The 18,674-nt window shown below is 50.6% G+C and overlaps 1 protein-coding gene across 2 annotated transcripts in view; it reads left to right on the forward strand.

The window, feature by feature from the left end:
- The window catches only part of MAP1A (microtubule associated protein 1A), a 66,863-nt gene extending 51,665 nt beyond the window's left edge, over positions 1 to 15,198 (forward strand). For both annotated transcript variants that reach the window (XM_040601857.1, XM_040601858.1), the window contains 3 exons: positions 832 to 9,688; positions 10,515 to 10,747; positions 11,688 to 15,198. In XM_040601857.1, the coding sequence (XP_040457791.1) occupies positions 832 to 9,688; positions 10,515 to 10,747; positions 11,688 to 11,843 (9,246 nt within the window). In that variant the 3' untranslated portion in view covers positions 11,844 to 15,198. The remainder of the gene's footprint in view (positions 1 to 831; positions 9,689 to 10,514; positions 10,748 to 11,687) is intronic.
- The last annotated feature ends 3,476 nt before the right edge of the window (positions 15,199 to 18,674 follow it).

Genomic DNA, 18,674 nt, shown 5'->3' on the forward strand with positions numbered 1-18,674 from the left:
CCTTCATTTATTTTAGGCTGATTGTTCTCACTTATTTCTGGTACCCATTTATTTGGACATGAACTATTCAAAATGAATGGCTCTAAGCAAGAGAATTAGTGCAAAGAAGTGCACTAATCTCATTCCACAGACTTAGGAAGTTTAATGCTTCTTTGCTTGGGATATGTTCAGCACAGCTCTAAGGAGCATTGGAAATTATACTGACCTTAGTTCTACCTATAAATCATGTAGTATGTCCCCCAGACCTGTATGTATATCGGAGATGGAGTCACAACTTTCAAGATAGGTCCCAGGAAAGAAAGTAAATCTGAAAAAAATAAAGTCCCGTGGCACTAAAACTGCACAAAAGTGCTATGTGATCTTTTGGTAGCTGATGAGTGAGGATAAGGTCAGATGATGATGCTTAGCACTGGAGAGGGTACCTGAGGGTCAGAATTCACAAATCAAAAAGTAACTGCTACTTTTGAGCCCGAGCCAGGGACTGATATCCCAGGTGAAATAGGGAGAAGTAAGGAAAGAGGACAAGGCGGTTCCTGCTTTCGTTTTCTTTCCTGAGGTCTTGTCACTGTGCACTCCCAACAGTCAGGAAGCATAACAGCCCATCAACATTAAGAGTCTCAAAATAGAGCAGAATGTGGCCCCGTGCATCTATTTGCAGTGGGCTTTTGGACTGTTTAATCTACCCACAGTGTTCCCTGTCAGTAAAGTGCTCCCGGTGATTTCAGTATTTCTGCATTAACTGGCTTTTTTTGCTTTTTTTTTTTTTTTTTAAGTGCTGAATTGGTCTCAGAGCTCTGTTTGACCTTTATTTGTCTGTGCTTGTCTCATTAGGTCACCCAGATTCTTAGCAACATTGATTCAGATATCAAGGCCTCCCTTACTGTGTCGTGCTTGGGAGAAGGAGACTGGAGCAACCTTGGGCATCCTCGATTTCAAGAAATTATTAATCTGAAACTGAATCCCGATCCAGTTCTGCCAGAAATGGACGGGGTGTCTGAGTTTGCAGAATATGTCTCCGAGACAGTTGACGTGCCGTCTCCGTTTGATCTCCTGGAGCCACCCACGTCAGGGGGCTTTCTGAAGCTTTCTAAACCCTGCTGCTACATATTCCCTGGGGGAAGAGGCGATTCTGCTCTCTTTGCTGTCAATGGGTTTAACATCCTTGTGGATGGTGGCTCTGACAGGAAATCCTGCTTCTGGAAGCTGGTAAGGCACCTGGATAGAATTGACTCAATCCTGCTCACCCACATTGGTGCGGACAACCTACCTGGCATCAATGGGCTGCTGCAGAGGAAAGTCGCTGAGCAAGAGGAGGAACAATCCCAGGGCTCTACCAACTACAGTGACTGGATGAAGAACCTAATTTCCCCTGAGCTAGGGGTGGTTTTTTTTAATGTTCCTGATAAACTGAAGATGCCTGAATCATCCATGAAAGTAAAGAGGAGCATCGAAGAAGCTTGTCTGACACTGCAGTATCTCAACAGACTAGGCATTAAATCAGAGCCTCTCTACAGGGTGGTGAGCAGTACCATTGAACCTATCACCCTTTTCCACAAAATGGGAGTGGGTAAGCTGGACATGTATATACTGAATCCCGTCAAGGACAGTAAAGAAATGCAGTTTCTAATGCAGAAATGGGCTGGTAATAGTAAAGCAAAGACTGGCATAATTCTCGCGAGTGGGAAAGAAGGTGAAATTTCTGTTCCCTATCTCACATCCATCACAGCCCTAGTGGTGTGGCTTCCAGCTAGCCCAACAGAGAAAATTGTCAGGGTTTTGTTTCCTGGAAATGCTCCTCAAAATAAGATACTGGAAGGTCTTGAGAAACTCAAGCACTTGGATTTTCTGAGGTACCCAGTGGCTACTCAGAAAGATATCACGTCTGGAATACCTCCACCTGTGCTGAAGCAGACCAAAATTAAACAAAGAACTGACAGTAAAGAGAGTCTTAAGTCTTCCCCCAAGCCATCTGTGACAAAGCAAGCTAAGAAAGAAGAGGCGGTTGAGGAGGGGATTAAGGAGGTAAAACCAGAAGTCGTAAAGGATGCTAAAATTGAGAAAAAGGTTAAAGAACACTCGGAGAAAATCCCTGAGAAACCTGTTAAACATGAAAAGATAAAGACAGAAACAAGTGATGCTCTCAAAGCTGAGAAAAGAAAATTGGCAAAAGACAAGGTTGGAAAAAAACACCTCAAAGAGAAAGTATCCAAACTAGAGGAGAAGAAAGACAAAGAAAAGAAAGAGATTAAGAAAGAGAAAAAGGACTTAAAAAAAGATGATGGAAAGAAAGAGGAAAAAAAAGATTCAAAGAAAGAGGATAAAAAGAAAGAAACCAAACCAGAGCCCAAAAAAATTTCTAAACCAGACTTAAAACCATTTACCCCAGAAGTAAGAAAAACATTATACAAGGCAAAAGTTCCAGGCAGACTCAAAACTGAGAAGATCAAAGTCAAACCTGAAAAGGAGGTACCTGCTGACCTGAAGACTTCACCAATGGAGAAGGCACCTGTACAGGTGGAGCCAGGAGAGACTTCCATAGCTGAACAGAGGTTAGTCCTGTCTTCACCAGAAGATCTTACAAAGGACTTTGAGGAACTGAAGCATGAGGAGAAAGGGGCCTTGCAGGTGACTCAAGAAATGTCTGATATTGAGGTTAGTGATAAGGTTGTGAGAGTACCTGAAACAGAGATAAAAGACTCTGCTGACATGCTTGTTCAGAGTTGCCTTGAAGCAGATCAGATTTTGAAAACAAATATTCCTGAAAAGGGGATAACTACTACTGATACAGAAAAAGAATCACCAGCAGAGGAAAAGGCAGTCCATCAGCTAGAACTGAGAGCAGGTCATGCTGAAAAAACAGAGGAGGAAAGAAGAGCCGTAGATGAAAATTATGACATGAGATACAGCGAGGGAAAAGCTGAGCAAGACAACGAAGTTCAGCTCCTTCCAGACAAAGTACAGGTACCATCACAAATAGACCTCTTAGAAAAGGGTGCTCGGTCACCAGTGTTCAAAGAGGAAGAAAAGGAGGAAGAGGAGAAAATCTCTTTGGACAGAAAACAGTGGGAAGCAGAAACAAAGACTGGTGAAAAGTATATTGCAGGGACAGAGGCACAGGAAGAGGGTGAGAAGGAAAAGAGAGAAGATGTGATAGAAAAGGCAGAACTGGAAGAAAAGGAAGAACAGCATATGAAGGCAGAGGAGAAGGTGGAAAAGAATAGAGACTTCTATGATCAGGATGAGAGGAGGGACAAAATATTTAGCAGTACAGAAAAGGAAAAAGAATTTAGTGACATGGGTGAGAAAAACAAGTTAATTGGAAAGGACGTAACAAAGGAAGAATCATATCTGAGCAGTCTGCCAGTCCCACCAGGAGCAACAGCAGAACATGTTTCATATATCCAAGATGAAACTATCCCAGGCTACTCAGAAACAGAGCAGACTATTTCTGATGAAGAAATACATGATGAACAGGAAGAGAGGATCCCACACTTGAAGTATGATGTCAGTGCCTATGACATTTCTGTTCCTGACCACCCAGGCTCTTTTGAAGCAATACACGGAATACAGGCCATGCCTGCTGCCGACCTTTCAGCCAAGGGCTATGCTGGCCAGGAGTCTGAAATCCTGGCTTATCCTACAAACATTGTGGCAGCACCCCTGGCCGAGGAGGAGCATATATCCTCTGCTACCTCCATTACAGAATGTGATAAGCTTTCGTCTTTTGCAACTTCAGTAGCAGAAGATCAGTCTGTTGCATCTATAACAGCACCCCAAACAGAAGAGACTGGGAAAAGCTCTCTACTTCTAGACACAGTGAACAGCATGCCCTCTTCTCGGACTGAAGCGACCCAAGGTCTCGACTACGTTCCCTCCGCTGGCACAATCTCTCCCACATCATCCTTGGAGGAAGACAAATATTTTAAATCTCCACCCCCTGAAGATTTCCATGCATTAGCAGAAGGAGAGAGAAAACTGGAAGCTCAAAAAAAGGATCTTCATGAAGAGGCAGAAGAGGAAGAGGAAGAAGAAGACGAGACTCCAAATATTGAAATGCCTGGGAAACTCAGAGGGCATTACAGTGCCCCCATGTTTGCTCATCAAGAATGTCCCGATAACGTGTTAATCGGCGTTCCCACGGAAGGGATGCAAACTTCTGGTCTGCCATTATCCACTGAAGAAACACCATTTTCCCAGGTTGACTCTGGAGAGGCTGAAGAACGATGCATGAGTCCTGATGACAGTACAGTCAAAATGGCCTCTCCTACCCCATCTGGCCCCACCAGTGCAGGACACACACCTTTCCACCAGTCTCCAGTGGAGGAAAAACTAGAAACGGTAGATTCAGATCTGTTTGAAAAACAAACAGATGCTGCTGCCAAGAAACTGGAAGGCCAAGCTTCTCTTGCGGTGAAGGGAGCCAAGGGTGAACCTCTCAGAGAAGACGAGGTATCTGCAGCTAAATACAGACATGAAAAAGAAGTGCCTGGATCTGTACAGCACCAGCTGGACATGACCAGTGACGTTCCAGTGTGTCCCAGGGAGGAGGTGCAGGAAGAACCAGTGGGGAAGGAGGAGCTGCCCTGGCTCTCCTACCACAAGCAGGACACAGTGGTGATAGGGGAGGAGGAGGAGCGTCCCGAGCTGCCCCATCCCAGCACAGATAAGTTTCTGGAGCCAGAAAAAGAGCAAGGAACTAAAACCATGACAGAAAGTTTAATGGGATTTTCAAAGCACTTGTCCTTTGAGCCATTCTCTACCACAGAAATGTCGCCAGGAAAAGTGAGTCCTCCGCAGTTCACAAGCCAAAGCAGATCTGAAAGTGACAAATCCTCACAACCTTCACCAGATGATGCCAAATCACTTTCTTTTACAGAAGAAAGTAAAGAAAAATCCTCGGATATTTCCATTAAGGGAGTGACTACTGAAGAAGGAAAACTGCTGTATTTCACAGGAGACACCCCAGAAGAAGAAAAATCATCTCATGTTTCCCTTAAAGACATTTCTCCAGAAGAGACCAAATCCATTTCTCTCACTGAGAGTCCCAGCAAGGAAATCTCTTCAGACCTTTTTGTTAAAGGGACTTCTCCAGAAGACATCAAGTCTCTTAGTTTCACAGAAGAGATACCTGTAAAAGAAAAAGCTATGCCTGACTTTACTGACAAGTTCCCTTCAGAAGCTGTGAAATCCATGGATTTCACAGAGCAGAGCCCAGCTATGTATGAAAAATCACTGAAAATTTCTGCCAAAGAACTTGCAACAGAAGTGTCAAAATCTTTTCCTTGCCCAGAAAGTAGCTCAGTTAAAGACACATCACCCAGAGATACTTCAATTGAAGAAATGTCTCCCGATGACAGCAGTTTATTTTCTGCATCAGAAAAGGGCCCTTTTACGGGAAGGACTGCAGGCTTGGACGCCCAGCAAGTATCTCCAGATGCGAAGGGCTTACACTTCACAGGATCTAGCCCACCTGAGGGTAAAACACTTTCACCCATTTCTGCTGAAGGTATAAAATCTTGCAGGTACAAGGAAGCTCAGGAAGAAAAATCTCCGGAAATGGAAGACTTTTACATGAAGGATTTAAGTTACGAGAAGAAAGTGTGGTTTCCAGAAGAGGTGGAGGAGATCCCTGTTCAGGGAAGGCGGCAGAGGTATGATAAAGAGAGAGAGAGCACGTTCTTGGATGAGGTGCCAGAATATGAAACAAAATCCCTTCCCAGGATGGGAGAGGAGGAGATCCTGTCTCCTGCAGTGCCTGGCAGCCTCACCTGGAGAAGAGCAGAAGATGAAGCGTGGGGCTCTGCGTACGGGTATCTTCAGGAAGGGAGAGAGACTGGAAGAGAAGGGCAGTCACCTGGTGAGAAGGGTGAGGGTCTCCATCATGCTGAAGACAAACCTGTGCTACTGCAAGCAGACACAGAATGTTTAAAGATGGAATCGTGTGGTTACAAAGACGATACACAGAAGAGTGCCAAACCTATATCAGAAACAAAGAAAGCGGAAGTAATTCCTGCTGGCATCACTCTCCCAGAAAGAACCGAAATGGAAAGTTCCTCTCTGTCTTCTCAATATGTCTCTGGTGAGGAAAATCAGGCCAAAGCATTAACTGGAAACAAAGAAAGGCAAGAATTGTTGTTGACATCTAAAGATTACTCCTACTTAGGTGATGAGGAGAAAGCTGTCCTAGATATCTATGCAAAGTCACTAGACCAAGCACTGATGTCATCTCCCCTGTCTGTAACGGCCACTACTCTGGAAAAGGAGATTGACACCTCACCAGAAACAGAAAGGCCTTACAAATTAGATCAGCACAAGCCACTTTTACAGGAGGAAGTCCCATCAAAGACCACAGAGAAGAAATCAGACATCAATGGTCTGTATCAGGAAATAGACAGTAAACACAAGTCAGATAGAAAGCAAGAGGATGACTACAAATCCACGGAGGGTCTTTATGACTCTGCAGGAAGAAAAGAGCAGACGGCAGCAGCATCTGCTCTGGTGCAATCTACAAGACCAGCAGAATACGAATATATAGCAGCGTCCCCAGAAGAAAGTGCTGCAGTGTCAGGGCAGCGTGCACACTCCCCTCTGGGCCCGGGCCCTTGTCAAAAAAGCAGCGCTGCCATGGGCCATGCCGAGGCTGTGGATTCTGCCGGCCAAGTGGCATATCCTCCAGAGACCTATTCCAGCAGCTCCCCGGAGCCTTATTCCTATGAGGAGGGGTTCTGCAGAGCCAGAGGTGATGACAGTGCTACAAGACAGGAGCAAGAAGAAAGAGAACCAACTCCCTACCCCGATGAAAGAAGCTTCAAGTATGCTGACATCTATGAGAAGATAATTGTGTCTGGAGTTGGACCCTCCTCCTTCACACCCAAGGGTGCAGACAGCCCAGGTCACACTGACAAGGTATCACCAACAGCGCTGATGTCTCAAAAAGGTCAAAGTTTTCACGTCTCCGCAAAGGAAGAAGAGTCCTGCCTTTATACCTCTGCTGAGAAGGAGCTGTCATCTCCAGCATCCCCTAAAGATAAAGCAGATTCGACCTTTGACTATACAGACATCCATGAGAGATACTTGCCCTTGTCTGGAACAGATAAGGCTCAGATGTCTGAAGGACAGGAAAAACTGAAGGTGTCTTCTGCCCTGCCAGAAGAGCTGGACTCTGAACTGCACCCATCGTCAGCAAGCACAGCGTTCGCCTCTCCCACAGACGTGACCGACACGTTTTATCAAGAAAAATCAGCTGCCTATATTGACGCTGCGTGTCCAGATAAGAACATTATTTTGTCTAGCCAGGAGCAGAGCTCCCCATCCCTGAAATCTGAAAGCCCAAGTCCCAAAGATTCCTACTATGAGAAAGCAGGTCAGGGGGAAGAAAGCATGAGTGACTCAGAGTTAGAAAAAGGCGCTAAGGAGAAATCTGAAAAAGAGTCTAAACTGCACAGCCCCGTTGAAGCTGCAGGTACTGTCTACGCACACATCTCAGCGATGGACAAGTTTCACGTATTGGAAGCCCCTCTGCACAGCAAGCATCAGGACTCCATTTCCCCCACTTCCACTGCCTCTTCACCCTCCGACCTGGGCTGGAAAGAGGAGTACGCGAGGGAGACTGCATCAGCTGCTCTTGTGGGGACATACGGTGCTGGTTACAGTGACCTGCCAGACGTAGGCGGAGGTGACCAGGCTTCAGAAACATGCCATTTAAGACACGATTCTTCACAAAAGAGAGAGGCTGCTGAAAAATCCACAAAGGAATCACATTTCTGCTTAACAGATTACCCAAGTGCAGCGGTGGTCTCGGAGCGCCAAGAGCAGGCCATGTACTTGAAGTCTGCTTCTGAAAAACAGAATGAGGCATACAAAAAGGACCCAACAGTAGAGGGCAGAGGGATGGATAGCTCTTCTGGGTTTGAATACTCCTTCCTAGAAAAGAGAGAAACACCCAGTGTGTTCAGACACGAGCAAACCTCAGCAAGCCGTTTAGGGGATATCTCTCTTCCTCTAAAGACTCCTTGTGCTTTGCTTTCAGACCAGGGAAAGAAAGATGAGTACTTGGAGGTTTCTGAGAAAATCAGCAGCCTTGACTCATCTTTCACTAAATTCTCACCACTGAGTCCATACGAAGAAGATAAGTTGTTCTCCAAAGCTGTGGAAAGAGAGTCTGTGCCCCAACAGCAGCTGAAAGATGACTCTTCCAGCCTGTCAGAGGAACCTTCGTCTGAAGCGACCACTCCTGTGATACCGACTACAGCAGAAAGTTTCTACTCCCATATGCTTTCCACATACACGGGTGCAGGAGCAGAACCAGGTTCCAGGAGTCTTTGGGACGTGCCTCCACAGGTTGCAGATAATGTTGTGAAAACACATACAGCTGAAACCAAAGACTCTGTGTTTGCTGAAGAGCATGGCTCTCCATTCGCAAGTGGCATGAGGGACAGCATTTCGCCGTGCAGAAAGGAGTGCCAGAGCTCGCAGCCCACACCATTCTCTGCAGAGAAACAACGGCAGCCCTGTGCAAGCAGTCCAGAGCAGAAGGCACCATTTGCAGAACAGCTAATGACACTGACGCCTCTCCCTGATGTGTTGACATCATTTCCTCATCAGCAGCATGAAGATGAGACCACAGCCAATGGTCCAACAGAGGTGAGCACCAGTCTGCAAGCTTTCCAAAGTACATACCATGCAGCAGAGGCAAAAGATGAAAAACCATGTCCTCGTTCTGACAGCAGTTTTTCTCCATGCACAGGCAAAGAGGACACAGAGAGGCAGAGCCGTCCTTCCTCTCTGGTGTCCCCTGAACACAGTTTCCAGCCCTTTTTCCCAGATGTGCAGAGGGGTGGAAAAACAGAGGACCATGGAGATGCTTCCCATGAGATGGAGCCACATTTAGGAGGCAGTTTTGATTGTGGACATAAATTTTCCTCATGTGAATACAAGCAGAGGAAGGGAGAGCTCTCTCCCTCATTCATCAACCCGAGCCCTCATGAGCTCTCTGAAGATAGTGACCTCTCACAGGAGGATGGGCATCCTTCAGTGCAGGGAAGACCACCCCACACTGGTAGTAGCCCCATGCAAAGTGCCACAGTGGAGGAAACCCCTCCAACATCAGTGAGTGATTCTGGAACCTCCCAGTCAGACTCAGATGTCCCGCCTGAGACAGAGGAATGTCCGTCCATCACAGCAGATGCCAACATGGACTCGGATGAAGATGCCGATTTCCTCCCAGTGGACAAAGCTGTTGGGAATGCCCACCATGCCAGCTCAAGGTCCAGCCATGATCCTCAGCCCGTTCCAATGGTAGATCCCCATCCCCATCCTCCTCACCCTGATGTTTGCATGGTGGACCCTGATATGTTGGTAAATGAGCAAAGCATGAGCAGAACTGATAAAATTTCCAAGAAAGACATAAAAGAAAAGAACAAAGGTGTGAGGAAGCCTTTGAGCAAACCCAAATCTTCCTCACCTGCCCGGAAATTAGATGCAAAAGGGAAACGATCACCCACTCCTGTGAAACAGCCATCGGACAAATCTTCAAAATCTGTCACTGCCAAAAAAGAAAGAGATGGAGGAGAGAAGCCCAAACCACGTAACACACTGGTGCAGCCTCCTCACACAGAGGATGAGTTATCCCGGAGTAGTCACAGCAACCCTGGCAAGAGCCTTGTTAACGGCATCAAAACAAACCCTGGTAAGAAATTCTTCCTTAAGCATGCATTTTCTCTTTAGGTCCAACACAGCGAAAAAGCACTGAGTTGAATGTAGCAGAACAGAGAACAGGACTTCCCAGTCAGTCATAAAAAGTCATAAGCAGTGATAAGGTAGAGAGGTTGTCTCACAAAGCACTTCAAAAGATCAAAGCCAGGAGGAAAACAAGAGACCAAGGCCAGAGGTCTCTGTGATTCCACAGAGAGGAGGAGGTTGTGAAGGGACAGTCCTATGGGCTCTGTGTGTGTATATATATGCATATATACTGTGGAGTACAACAGCTCTTGTTTGACCATCTCTCATCTTGTAAACATAAGCAGCAGCAACTGAAGAAAAGAGGTACAAAAGGTTGATAGGAAAGAGCAAGAGTCCTTGGAAGAGCAGCGATTCGCAGGGATGGCAGAAAGCCAGGGTGGAGCTTCCAGAAGGAATGCTGTAGTACCCGAGGATAGCATATAAAGGCCATCAGAACAGGTTTCTTCAGTAAATGTAGGTTATTAAACAACAAAAATTAGGACTAAATACTGATTGCAGTGACAGCTCTGGAAAAGCTAATAATGGAGATTTTTGATTCCCTTCCCCAGGAAAAGCTTCCGAGCCTAAGGCCTTCCAGTCCCTCCCCAAAGAAGGGCAGAACTCCCTTTCCCTCCCCAGAGCTGTGACAGCACTGGCCCAGAAATACACCCAGGTCACTTTGTTGCTGCAGCTGCAGAGAAAAACCTTTCTGGAATTCAAGTCCTTCAGCGTTAATTTGAGTGTTTGTTCTTTCCAAAAGCGTTTTGATAGCCTCTCTTCTCTTTTTTCCAAAGCTTCCAATAGTCCTAAGAGCAGTTTGCCTGTGCCTATGGGTCCACCTGTCTATGTGGACTTGGCTTACATCCCCAACCACTGCAGCGGCAAGAACACAGACCCGGAGTTCTTCAAGCGGGTTCGAGCATCGTATTATGTTGTGAGTGGGAATGATGCAGCCAACGGAGAACCGAGCCGTGCGGTGTTGGATGCGCTCCTGGAGGGGAAGTCTCAGTGGGGGGAGAACCTGCAGGTAGGTCATGGAAATGCCCGGGAGTGTGTGTGATGCTGCTTGTGTCACAGGTGCTGGGGAGAAGGTGTGTCACACCGTAGCCAGAGGGAGCACACCAAGAGGAGGCAAATGGCACTGGGCATGCCCTGCTCTGCAGTCTTAGAAGGGTTTGTGTCCAGGAGGAGGAGGAGGCCTCCAAAATAGTGCAAGTGGAAGCAGCTCTGTCTTTTCACATCCTTCTGAGGGGAGGAAGCATTCAGAGATCATACAGTCCTACTTATCTGCTACAGGACAAGCCTATCCTCACGTGAAAACAAGCACCATCGCAGACTGAATTTTCATCAGTGTCCCACACCCAGTGGCATGTGTTGCTATGCCTGCTTGCTGATGATCTTTCTGATAGCAACTTTTTATTAGTGCTTTTAAACCAGAGTGTTCTTACACATAGTTCTTCCTTAGTCAGGTTTGCAGGACATCCCAGGTGGGCGCTCTTTCTGCAGACAGGTACAGGACAGTGTGAATGTTCTTTCAGATGAAGCGGCCTCAGATTTCAAGGTCCCCAAGTTGCACATTGGGTGAAAAGGCACACAAAGTCTAATGTCGGGCCATTGACAGTGACACTCTCAGCATTGTTCACGTTCACACTGAGGGATCTTTCTAAGGCTGTCTCTGGAGCTCCACAGAGCCATGCTGTCCCCTGCACCGCAGCCATTTTCATCACTGTGGTGTTGGTACTGCCAGTTCGCAGGCAGCTCAGAGCACCATTGTGCTGGCACTGCATAAAATAAAGCACTAGCTCTGCCTTAGAGGACCTGACATCTGAAAGACATTAAATAGAACAAGCAGTACCAAGGGTACAGCGTTCCAAAATTAATTGGAAATTTTAGCCTCAGCTCCTATGGGCATTGTTTGTCACTGCAGTTGTTCTCAGACAATCATCCCTGCTGCTTTCTTTTCCCAGGTGACATTGATCCCAACACATGATACTGAGGTGACACGAGAATGGTACCAACAGACCCATGAGAAACAGCAGGAGCTAAACATCATGGTACTGGCAAGCAGCAGCACTGTTGTGATGCAGGATGAATCTTTTCCAGCCTGTAAGATCGAATTCTAAATCTCCCACACTTTGCGTTCATCCATTGACTCTCCAATCACCGAAGCAACATCAGAGACACCATCTAATCACAGTCCAGTTCTTCTCTGGTTTAGTCCTCTACATGGTTCCCATTTGTCAGGCAATCGGGTATCCATTTAGCTCAGCACTGGATGCCATGAGAAAGAAGTGCAGGGCTCTGTAATATTCTGGACTGAGCTAAGAGTTTGTGCAAGAGCAGTTGCAGGCCAGGGGCACTTTCACTTTCCCTGCTTTATTCTGCTGCCTGTACAGTTTCTGTAGACTATCTTGGCTGCCTTGCTGCTGTGAGAGCTTGTTCTACTCTCTTCCTGGCTGCCTTGCCATTTAACGTGTAGCACCATGAACCTCATCTTTCTGGTGAGGGCTGCAGTGCTGCTGCTGCATGTAGACAGTGCATGGGGGGCAGGGGGGGCAGACAAGGAAACTAATTTGCAAAGAAAATGCACCTAGAAGATGAGGGAAGGTGAAACCCTCCAACTGCATCATGACAGCGAAGGTCATTCTTCCATCTCCCATCCTGAACACACAGGTGGTGGTCTGAGCAAGGGGACCTTACTCCAGCTAGGCAGGACCACCCTCTGCCAGCTCTGCAGGTTTCTGTCCAAGGCGTTTGGTTGCGGCATCCTGCAACACCTGCTCGCAGTGCTCAAGGAGCTGGGATGAAGGACACGTTTGTGTGGGGCAGCGATGGGAGGGGAGGGTTCAGCCTGTTCTTCTTTGCTACAAAGAGCACATTCCTAACCTGCTAACTTGAGCTTTGCACACAGAGCGGCCAACCTACTCCTGCGCAAGAGCAGCGTGACCGCAGGAGGCACAGAGGGGCCGCTGCCTGAGCAGGCACACAGGAGTGTCCAAACGCACAATTACAGCCCTCTCTGACGCAGAAGGGCTGCAACGACCCTGGCCACTGTCGGCCTAAGATGTACGAGAAACCTCCCTGTCCTCATAACCAAAGGCTTTCCGGAGGGCTGCGGTGAGGCAGCAGAGGAGCCCGCACGCCGTCCTGGAGTGTGCCCGCTCTGCAGGCAGCAGCAGTGTCCTCGCCGCCTGTGTGCCGGCGGGCCCAGCCTCTTAGCTGTGTTCAAGCTTTTTGTTGTCCCCCTAAGTGTCCAGGACACAGGGAATAGAACCTGTGGTGTGACGGAAGAGAACCCCCTCCCAAGAACACTCGGGGGAAAGCAGTTTAGTAAGCGCAGTTGCTCTTAGTTCCCCCACAGCCGTGGCAGGGGCAGGCAGACTCTGGTGGCCAGCGCAGACGGGTGCTGCCCGACCCGCGCTGTGCTCGCTGTGCGGCCCAGAGCCCCGCGATAGCGCCCAGGGTGGGTGACTCTGGCCACCCGGCAGAAGCGTAGCTGTACGCCGTGAGTGCACCATTGCTGCAGAACTGTCACGCAGAGCCACCTCGGCACGCAAGCACCTTTGCAGGCGTGGGGCTGGCAGTCCTGCGGGCAGAGCAGCTCCGGGGGTGGTAGCACGCGGCTGCACCGAGCCTGCAGCACTCGAGAGCCACAAAGCTGGCTCTTCTCCTCCCGTAAGACGGAGTGGCAGCAGGGTGTGCGCTGGGGAAGGCGAGGCGAGATGGAAAGCGATGCTGCAAGGCTTGACATACAGCTCGGGGGTGTTTCCACCTGCTGTGTCACCCGCTGCGCCTGGCCCCGTGCCGAGGTCCGACTCCCTAACAAGCACCCTGGGAGCCTGCGTTGTGCTTGCCTGGGACGCTCCAGTCCCAGCGCTAGTTTTCTGGCAGCTGACATAAAGAACATGCTGCTTAGAAACCTGCTCCTAGGACTAAAATGGAGTTTCTAGGGAAAGGGTTTATTTTGCATTTAATTTATATATTTATTTTTTGATGTTAAGCTGCATTTTGTGTGGACTTAGTAGTTTAATTTATACATGTTAACATGGACACCACGTGCTCTTAGTGTCAGTAGAGAGGTTTCTCGGTACAAATACTTAGATGCTGCAATTTAAATTATGACAACAACCTAAAAAGACGGTAGAGAACATGCTGGCAGTGAAAGGGGTCTCTCCGCTTGCCACCTGCGAGGCTGTGTCTAACACCCAGCAGCTGCAGGACAAAGCCCGAGGCTCGCAGCCCCTCCCCTAGGAGCAGCCGGCCCTTTTACACAGCCCTTGTTAGGAGCATGTGAGCTTACGGGGGATTTAGCAAATCCCTGCCCTGTGCTGTATGCATTTTAACCATGGAATCACGGTGCGTCTGCCAGAATAAATGTCATTCTCTGTAACCCGATGGGGTCAGCGTCCATGAATGTTGGTTATGGCAAGCAACTGCAGGTAGTACCGTGCTCCTGCTTCCCCTGGACACTGCTGGGGGGGGGGGGGGGTGCTGCCTTCGGTGCTTGGGGGAGAGCCTGGCTCGCCTGCCAACGGGGCTGGCTGCCAGCCACGCAGGCGCAGGATGCCAGATGCTACAGAGGAACAAACGTGACCCTCATTGACTGGCTCCCTGGATCCCTAAGCGTGGCTAGGTGTAAAAGCTAATGCACTAACTTTAGATAGACCCACACATGAATGTTTTCTCAATTTTAAACTTGAAGCAATTCCGACTAAACAGCAGTAATAGTGAAGCTTTGCAAGGTGCCTGCGTCCTCCAGGCAGGAGCGCGGCCGTTGGCACGTGTTCCAGGACAAACACCTGCCCTCCACGCGCTGTGCTCCTGCACTCCGCAGCAATGCTGCCTGGACAGCTTTATCCCACACCAGTTCGCTTCCCTGTCCTCAAGGCTCCACAGTTTTACTTATTTATTATTTTTTTTAAAGCCTTTTGTGGCAGTCTGTTCTGCCTTCAGCTTCTCTCCCTCCTGGTCTTCCTCCCCTCGTCCTCCCCCCCTCCCTCCCCTCCACTACCCCCGTCTTAAAAACTATGGGCAAAAAAGACTTGTAAAAATGCCAATTTGTAAAGATTCTGACCCTGCTTAGCCTGCAGGAGCCAGCCGAACCCAGCCAGAGCCAGAGGTAACACAACACTATAGAGAGAAACAGTTAAACTCTGCTTTTGCTTGTTTCTGCATGTGGGCAACAACGCGTAATCTTCCTGTATGTAATAGGTACAAAATACTATTTTAAACCTATAATTAAAAAAGTGAACGTCTTAACTGTATTGAAATGGCAACTTGTGCTCCTAGCTTCTTCTATGCTAAATGTTTTAAGACCAGAGCCCTGATTCTTTTCTTCAGCATCATGTTTCTATTCAAATTTAGTTCCTTGAATTCTGTCCTTTTGCCCATTTCCATGTGAAACACTCTGTAACTAACTGCTGTCAAGAGAGGAGCCCAACACATTAATAATAAAGCCACATTAATTGCGAACAAGAACACTTCCAACGGTTTCAAACTGTTCTTTGAGTGAGTCCGCACAGGCAGGGGGCCCAGGCGCGGCTGCCATCCCGTCCCTCCGGCACCGGCCAGCTGCCTCCCAGCCATGGCTTCAGGTGAGCCCCGGCTTCCCCACCACCAGTTCCCCCCCCTTCCTGCAGCCCCAGGGAAGGGACAGGCACTGCAGGGGCAGTGAGCCCACCCGGGACACCCACCCCTCCCCCCGGCCCCGGCAGGGCGATGCACCGTGCCAGCTGCCTCTGCTCCAGATGACATTTCGAGCCCTGGTGGGGACGCAGCCCTGGATGCCCCGGGATGGAGCCCCCAGCACGGCCCGTCCTGCTGGCGCTGCAGCTCTTCGTGGCTCCCGAACCGCTCTCCGGGGCGGCCCTCCGCCCGGCCCTGCGCTTCCTGGGAGCGGCGGCTCCGACCAGCTCTGCTGGCGCTCCCGGGGCTGGAAGCATCTCCGGTGCTCGGCCGGGCGCCCGCTGCCCCCAGCCCGGCGGTGGCACCTCCGGCAGGGACCTGGCCAGCACGTGGTGCCCGCTCCCAGCGCAGCGTTGGGCCCCGCCGCGCCTCTGCCGAGCTCCGGGCCGAGCTGCGAAGGAGAAGCCCCTTTGTTTACCCGGCAGAGAAGCGGCAGAGCGGCCCTCTGCCCTGCCCCCGCGGGAGAGCTGCCCGGCGAGGCTGCTGCCCGCTCGGCTCCGCTCCTGCCCGGCCGCCCTCGGGAGGTAACACCGCGGCGCAGCGAGGGAAAAGGAAAGCGGGTACGGGGCTACGACCCGCCGAAGAGGCCACCGCGGCCACGGAGCGTCCCACAGCCTGTGCAGCGCGGGACGGAGAGCTCGGGGCAGCTCCCAGCGCTGCTGCTGGCGGGGGGGCAACCGCAAACCACCACCATAAACCAGGAGCTATTTCCACAGCTGCTTCGCAGCTAAGCAAGCACAGAGACACGGCCGTGCTCCTGCCGACTGAGAGGCTGTGACCACGCATGCATTTCCCATAGGAGTACAGTGCTGGGGGTCTGAGGACCTACTCAGCACCATCCTGCAGAGCAGAGCTCCCTGGCCAGCTGTTGAGATACACCACACAGGCTGTGGTGAACACACCTACTACAGGCTGTTCTGCAGGAGAAGGGAGGCAAAATCAGGTTACCACAGCAGAGAACACACGTGGCGGCGTGCAGGGAAGCGGTGTAAGCCAGGTAGCTGTGTCCCGAGGCAGCAATGCTCCGCCAGCAAAGCGCAGGAGCACACTGAGTCTGGGAAGCTTTCAAGTGCCCATGAGACCTGGATAGAAGCATCACGGCTGATCCACGGGCAGGTACCTGCAAGGAGGAACTGGATCAGCCCAGACCTCCAAAGCAAGCCTTGGCTTTGGCAGCACTACAGGTCAGCGGCAAATCGGACTTCTCTCAACAAAAACAAGGCAAGCGGCAATCCCTCAGGCTCCCGGGCCTGCTGCTCCCCTGTGGCCAGCAAACAGAGCAGGCATCAGCTGGGCGGCACAGGAGCCAACAGTCCTGGAGCGCAGGGGTGGGGGGAACGGGCCTTTCCGACAGGAACCCCCCGGGTCCATCACTTCTGCAGAGGACTCGGGGAGATAAGGGTTAGTAATCTGTGGGGAAGTGGCATGGCTCTGAGAAACCAGAGCAGATCAGCAAAACCAGGTCCCAGCACAGTGCTGCCACCGCCCCCCCTTAACCCGCTCTTTCAGTGTCTGCAAACTGCTGCGCCAGAGATGCCTCCGAGGCAGCAGCAGCAACGCCGAGGTCGGTCTCCTTTCAGCAGCTGGGGCTGCCCGGACCTGCCACGCCGATGCCCAGCGCCTGCATACGCCGTACAGCCCGACAGGTTCTCCAAGGACTTTGCTCGCCCGTGCCGTGACAGGGACCTGTCACACTGCAGTCTACACGAGGCATCGCTGTACACCGGCTCCTCGGTGCGGACAGCTGGCGTTCCCTCCTGTTCTGCCACACGACCCCGACCCGTTTCTCTGTATGGCTTTCCCGTTGCACACGGTCACAACAATTCAGGGAAAAAAGTTTTGCTTAGCTGCGTCTGCCAGGGATCTGACAAGTCCATCCCAGCGACTGTAGGCAAAGCTTGTGGCTACACCCGGCCCGCCACAGGGCCACGCAGCAGCCGCTTGTGCCTATTGCTGCTTATGCAGCCCAAAGGCATTTGCAAGCGGCTTCCACACCAGCACAGATCTGAGGAGCCAGAACAGGCTTGGGCAGGATTAAGGCAAAAACATCGGCTCCTGCCATTGTATCCAGAAATTGTGCAACTGTCCTTTTTTTTCCTCCTTTGTGTCTCACGGCACTTCCCTACACCACCTTCTCTCCTTCGGAAAGGGCTTTGTCATTATTCACTGCTGCCGCTAAGCCAAGAAAAACAGGGTAAAGGCACTGCGTAAGAGCAGATGGTCAGCGCTCACATTTCACAGCACACTCTGCAGGTGTTCGTTTGGAAGCGTTAGAGCATCACGAAAGACCACAAACTTATCAACAGGGGCAGCTATTAAGCAGCTCTTTTAAAATAAAGGGCACCTGAGAACCAGGCCCTCACCCCACAATCTTGGGCCATCGCTTGTGCTCCTCTCCACAATGACAGCTGGCAGTGGGCAATGCTGGGTCCACCAGGGCAACCCCCCTGCCCAGCTGGGCCACAGCCTCCGCTCCATGACAAAACCAGGCAAATCCCGGCAGCAGACACAGCTCCCGTGTGCGGCAGCGATGCTGCTGCTGGGCTGGCGGCAGGTGCCTCGCGCTACCGACCCTGCGACGGCGGGACTGGGGCGCGGGCATTGCCTGGGGCACAAGCGGGACCTAGTGCCTTCCCTCCAGGAACGGAGGGACCTTCCTGTTCCTCCAGGTCCCCGACACAACGCAAGCACGAAGCGGGCCCTTCTCCCAGTTTCTCCCAGACCTCGGCGCACAGCCGCACCGGAGCAGCCCTGCAGAAGGGGCTTCCTCCCAGCACAGCGCTGCGCTCCGGGCAGCTGTACGGCTGCTGCATCTCAAGTGCAAGTAAACATGACCTTTCTTAAGTACCCACGCTGGCAGCCAGGGATTATCAGCATGAGGAGGAGGATACCGTACCCAAAACACACTGGGAAGTGACGAGAAGGTGAGGACCAAGTGAAAGGAGCCAAACACGTCACCCCGGCATCTTCACTCTACCACAAACCACCCTGGAACCTGGGAAGCCAGGACCTTTTGCCCAGTATGGCCAGTTCTTCTGTGGAAGTAAAAAAAAAAAAAAAAAAAAAAAAAAAAAAAAAAAAAAAAAAAGAGAGGTATCTGGCCTTCCTGAGCAAAGCCCCGTGCCTGCGCACACGCTTTGGTTGTGGCTTCTGCCATGGTTCCTCCTTCAGGACAGTGGGGCACAGGCAGGGCCGCTGTCCCGGGCACCTGCAAGCTCTGGCACGTGCACACCCCGCTGCGCCCGTCGGCATCAGAGACAGACACCAGA

Source organism: Falco naumanni, chromosome 7 (genome assembly GCF_017639655.2).
Source record: "Falco naumanni isolate bFalNau1 chromosome 7, bFalNau1.pat, whole genome shotgun sequence".
In the NCBI taxonomy this organism is placed as follows: Eukaryota; Metazoa; Chordata; class Aves; order Falconiformes; family Falconidae; genus Falco; species Falco naumanni.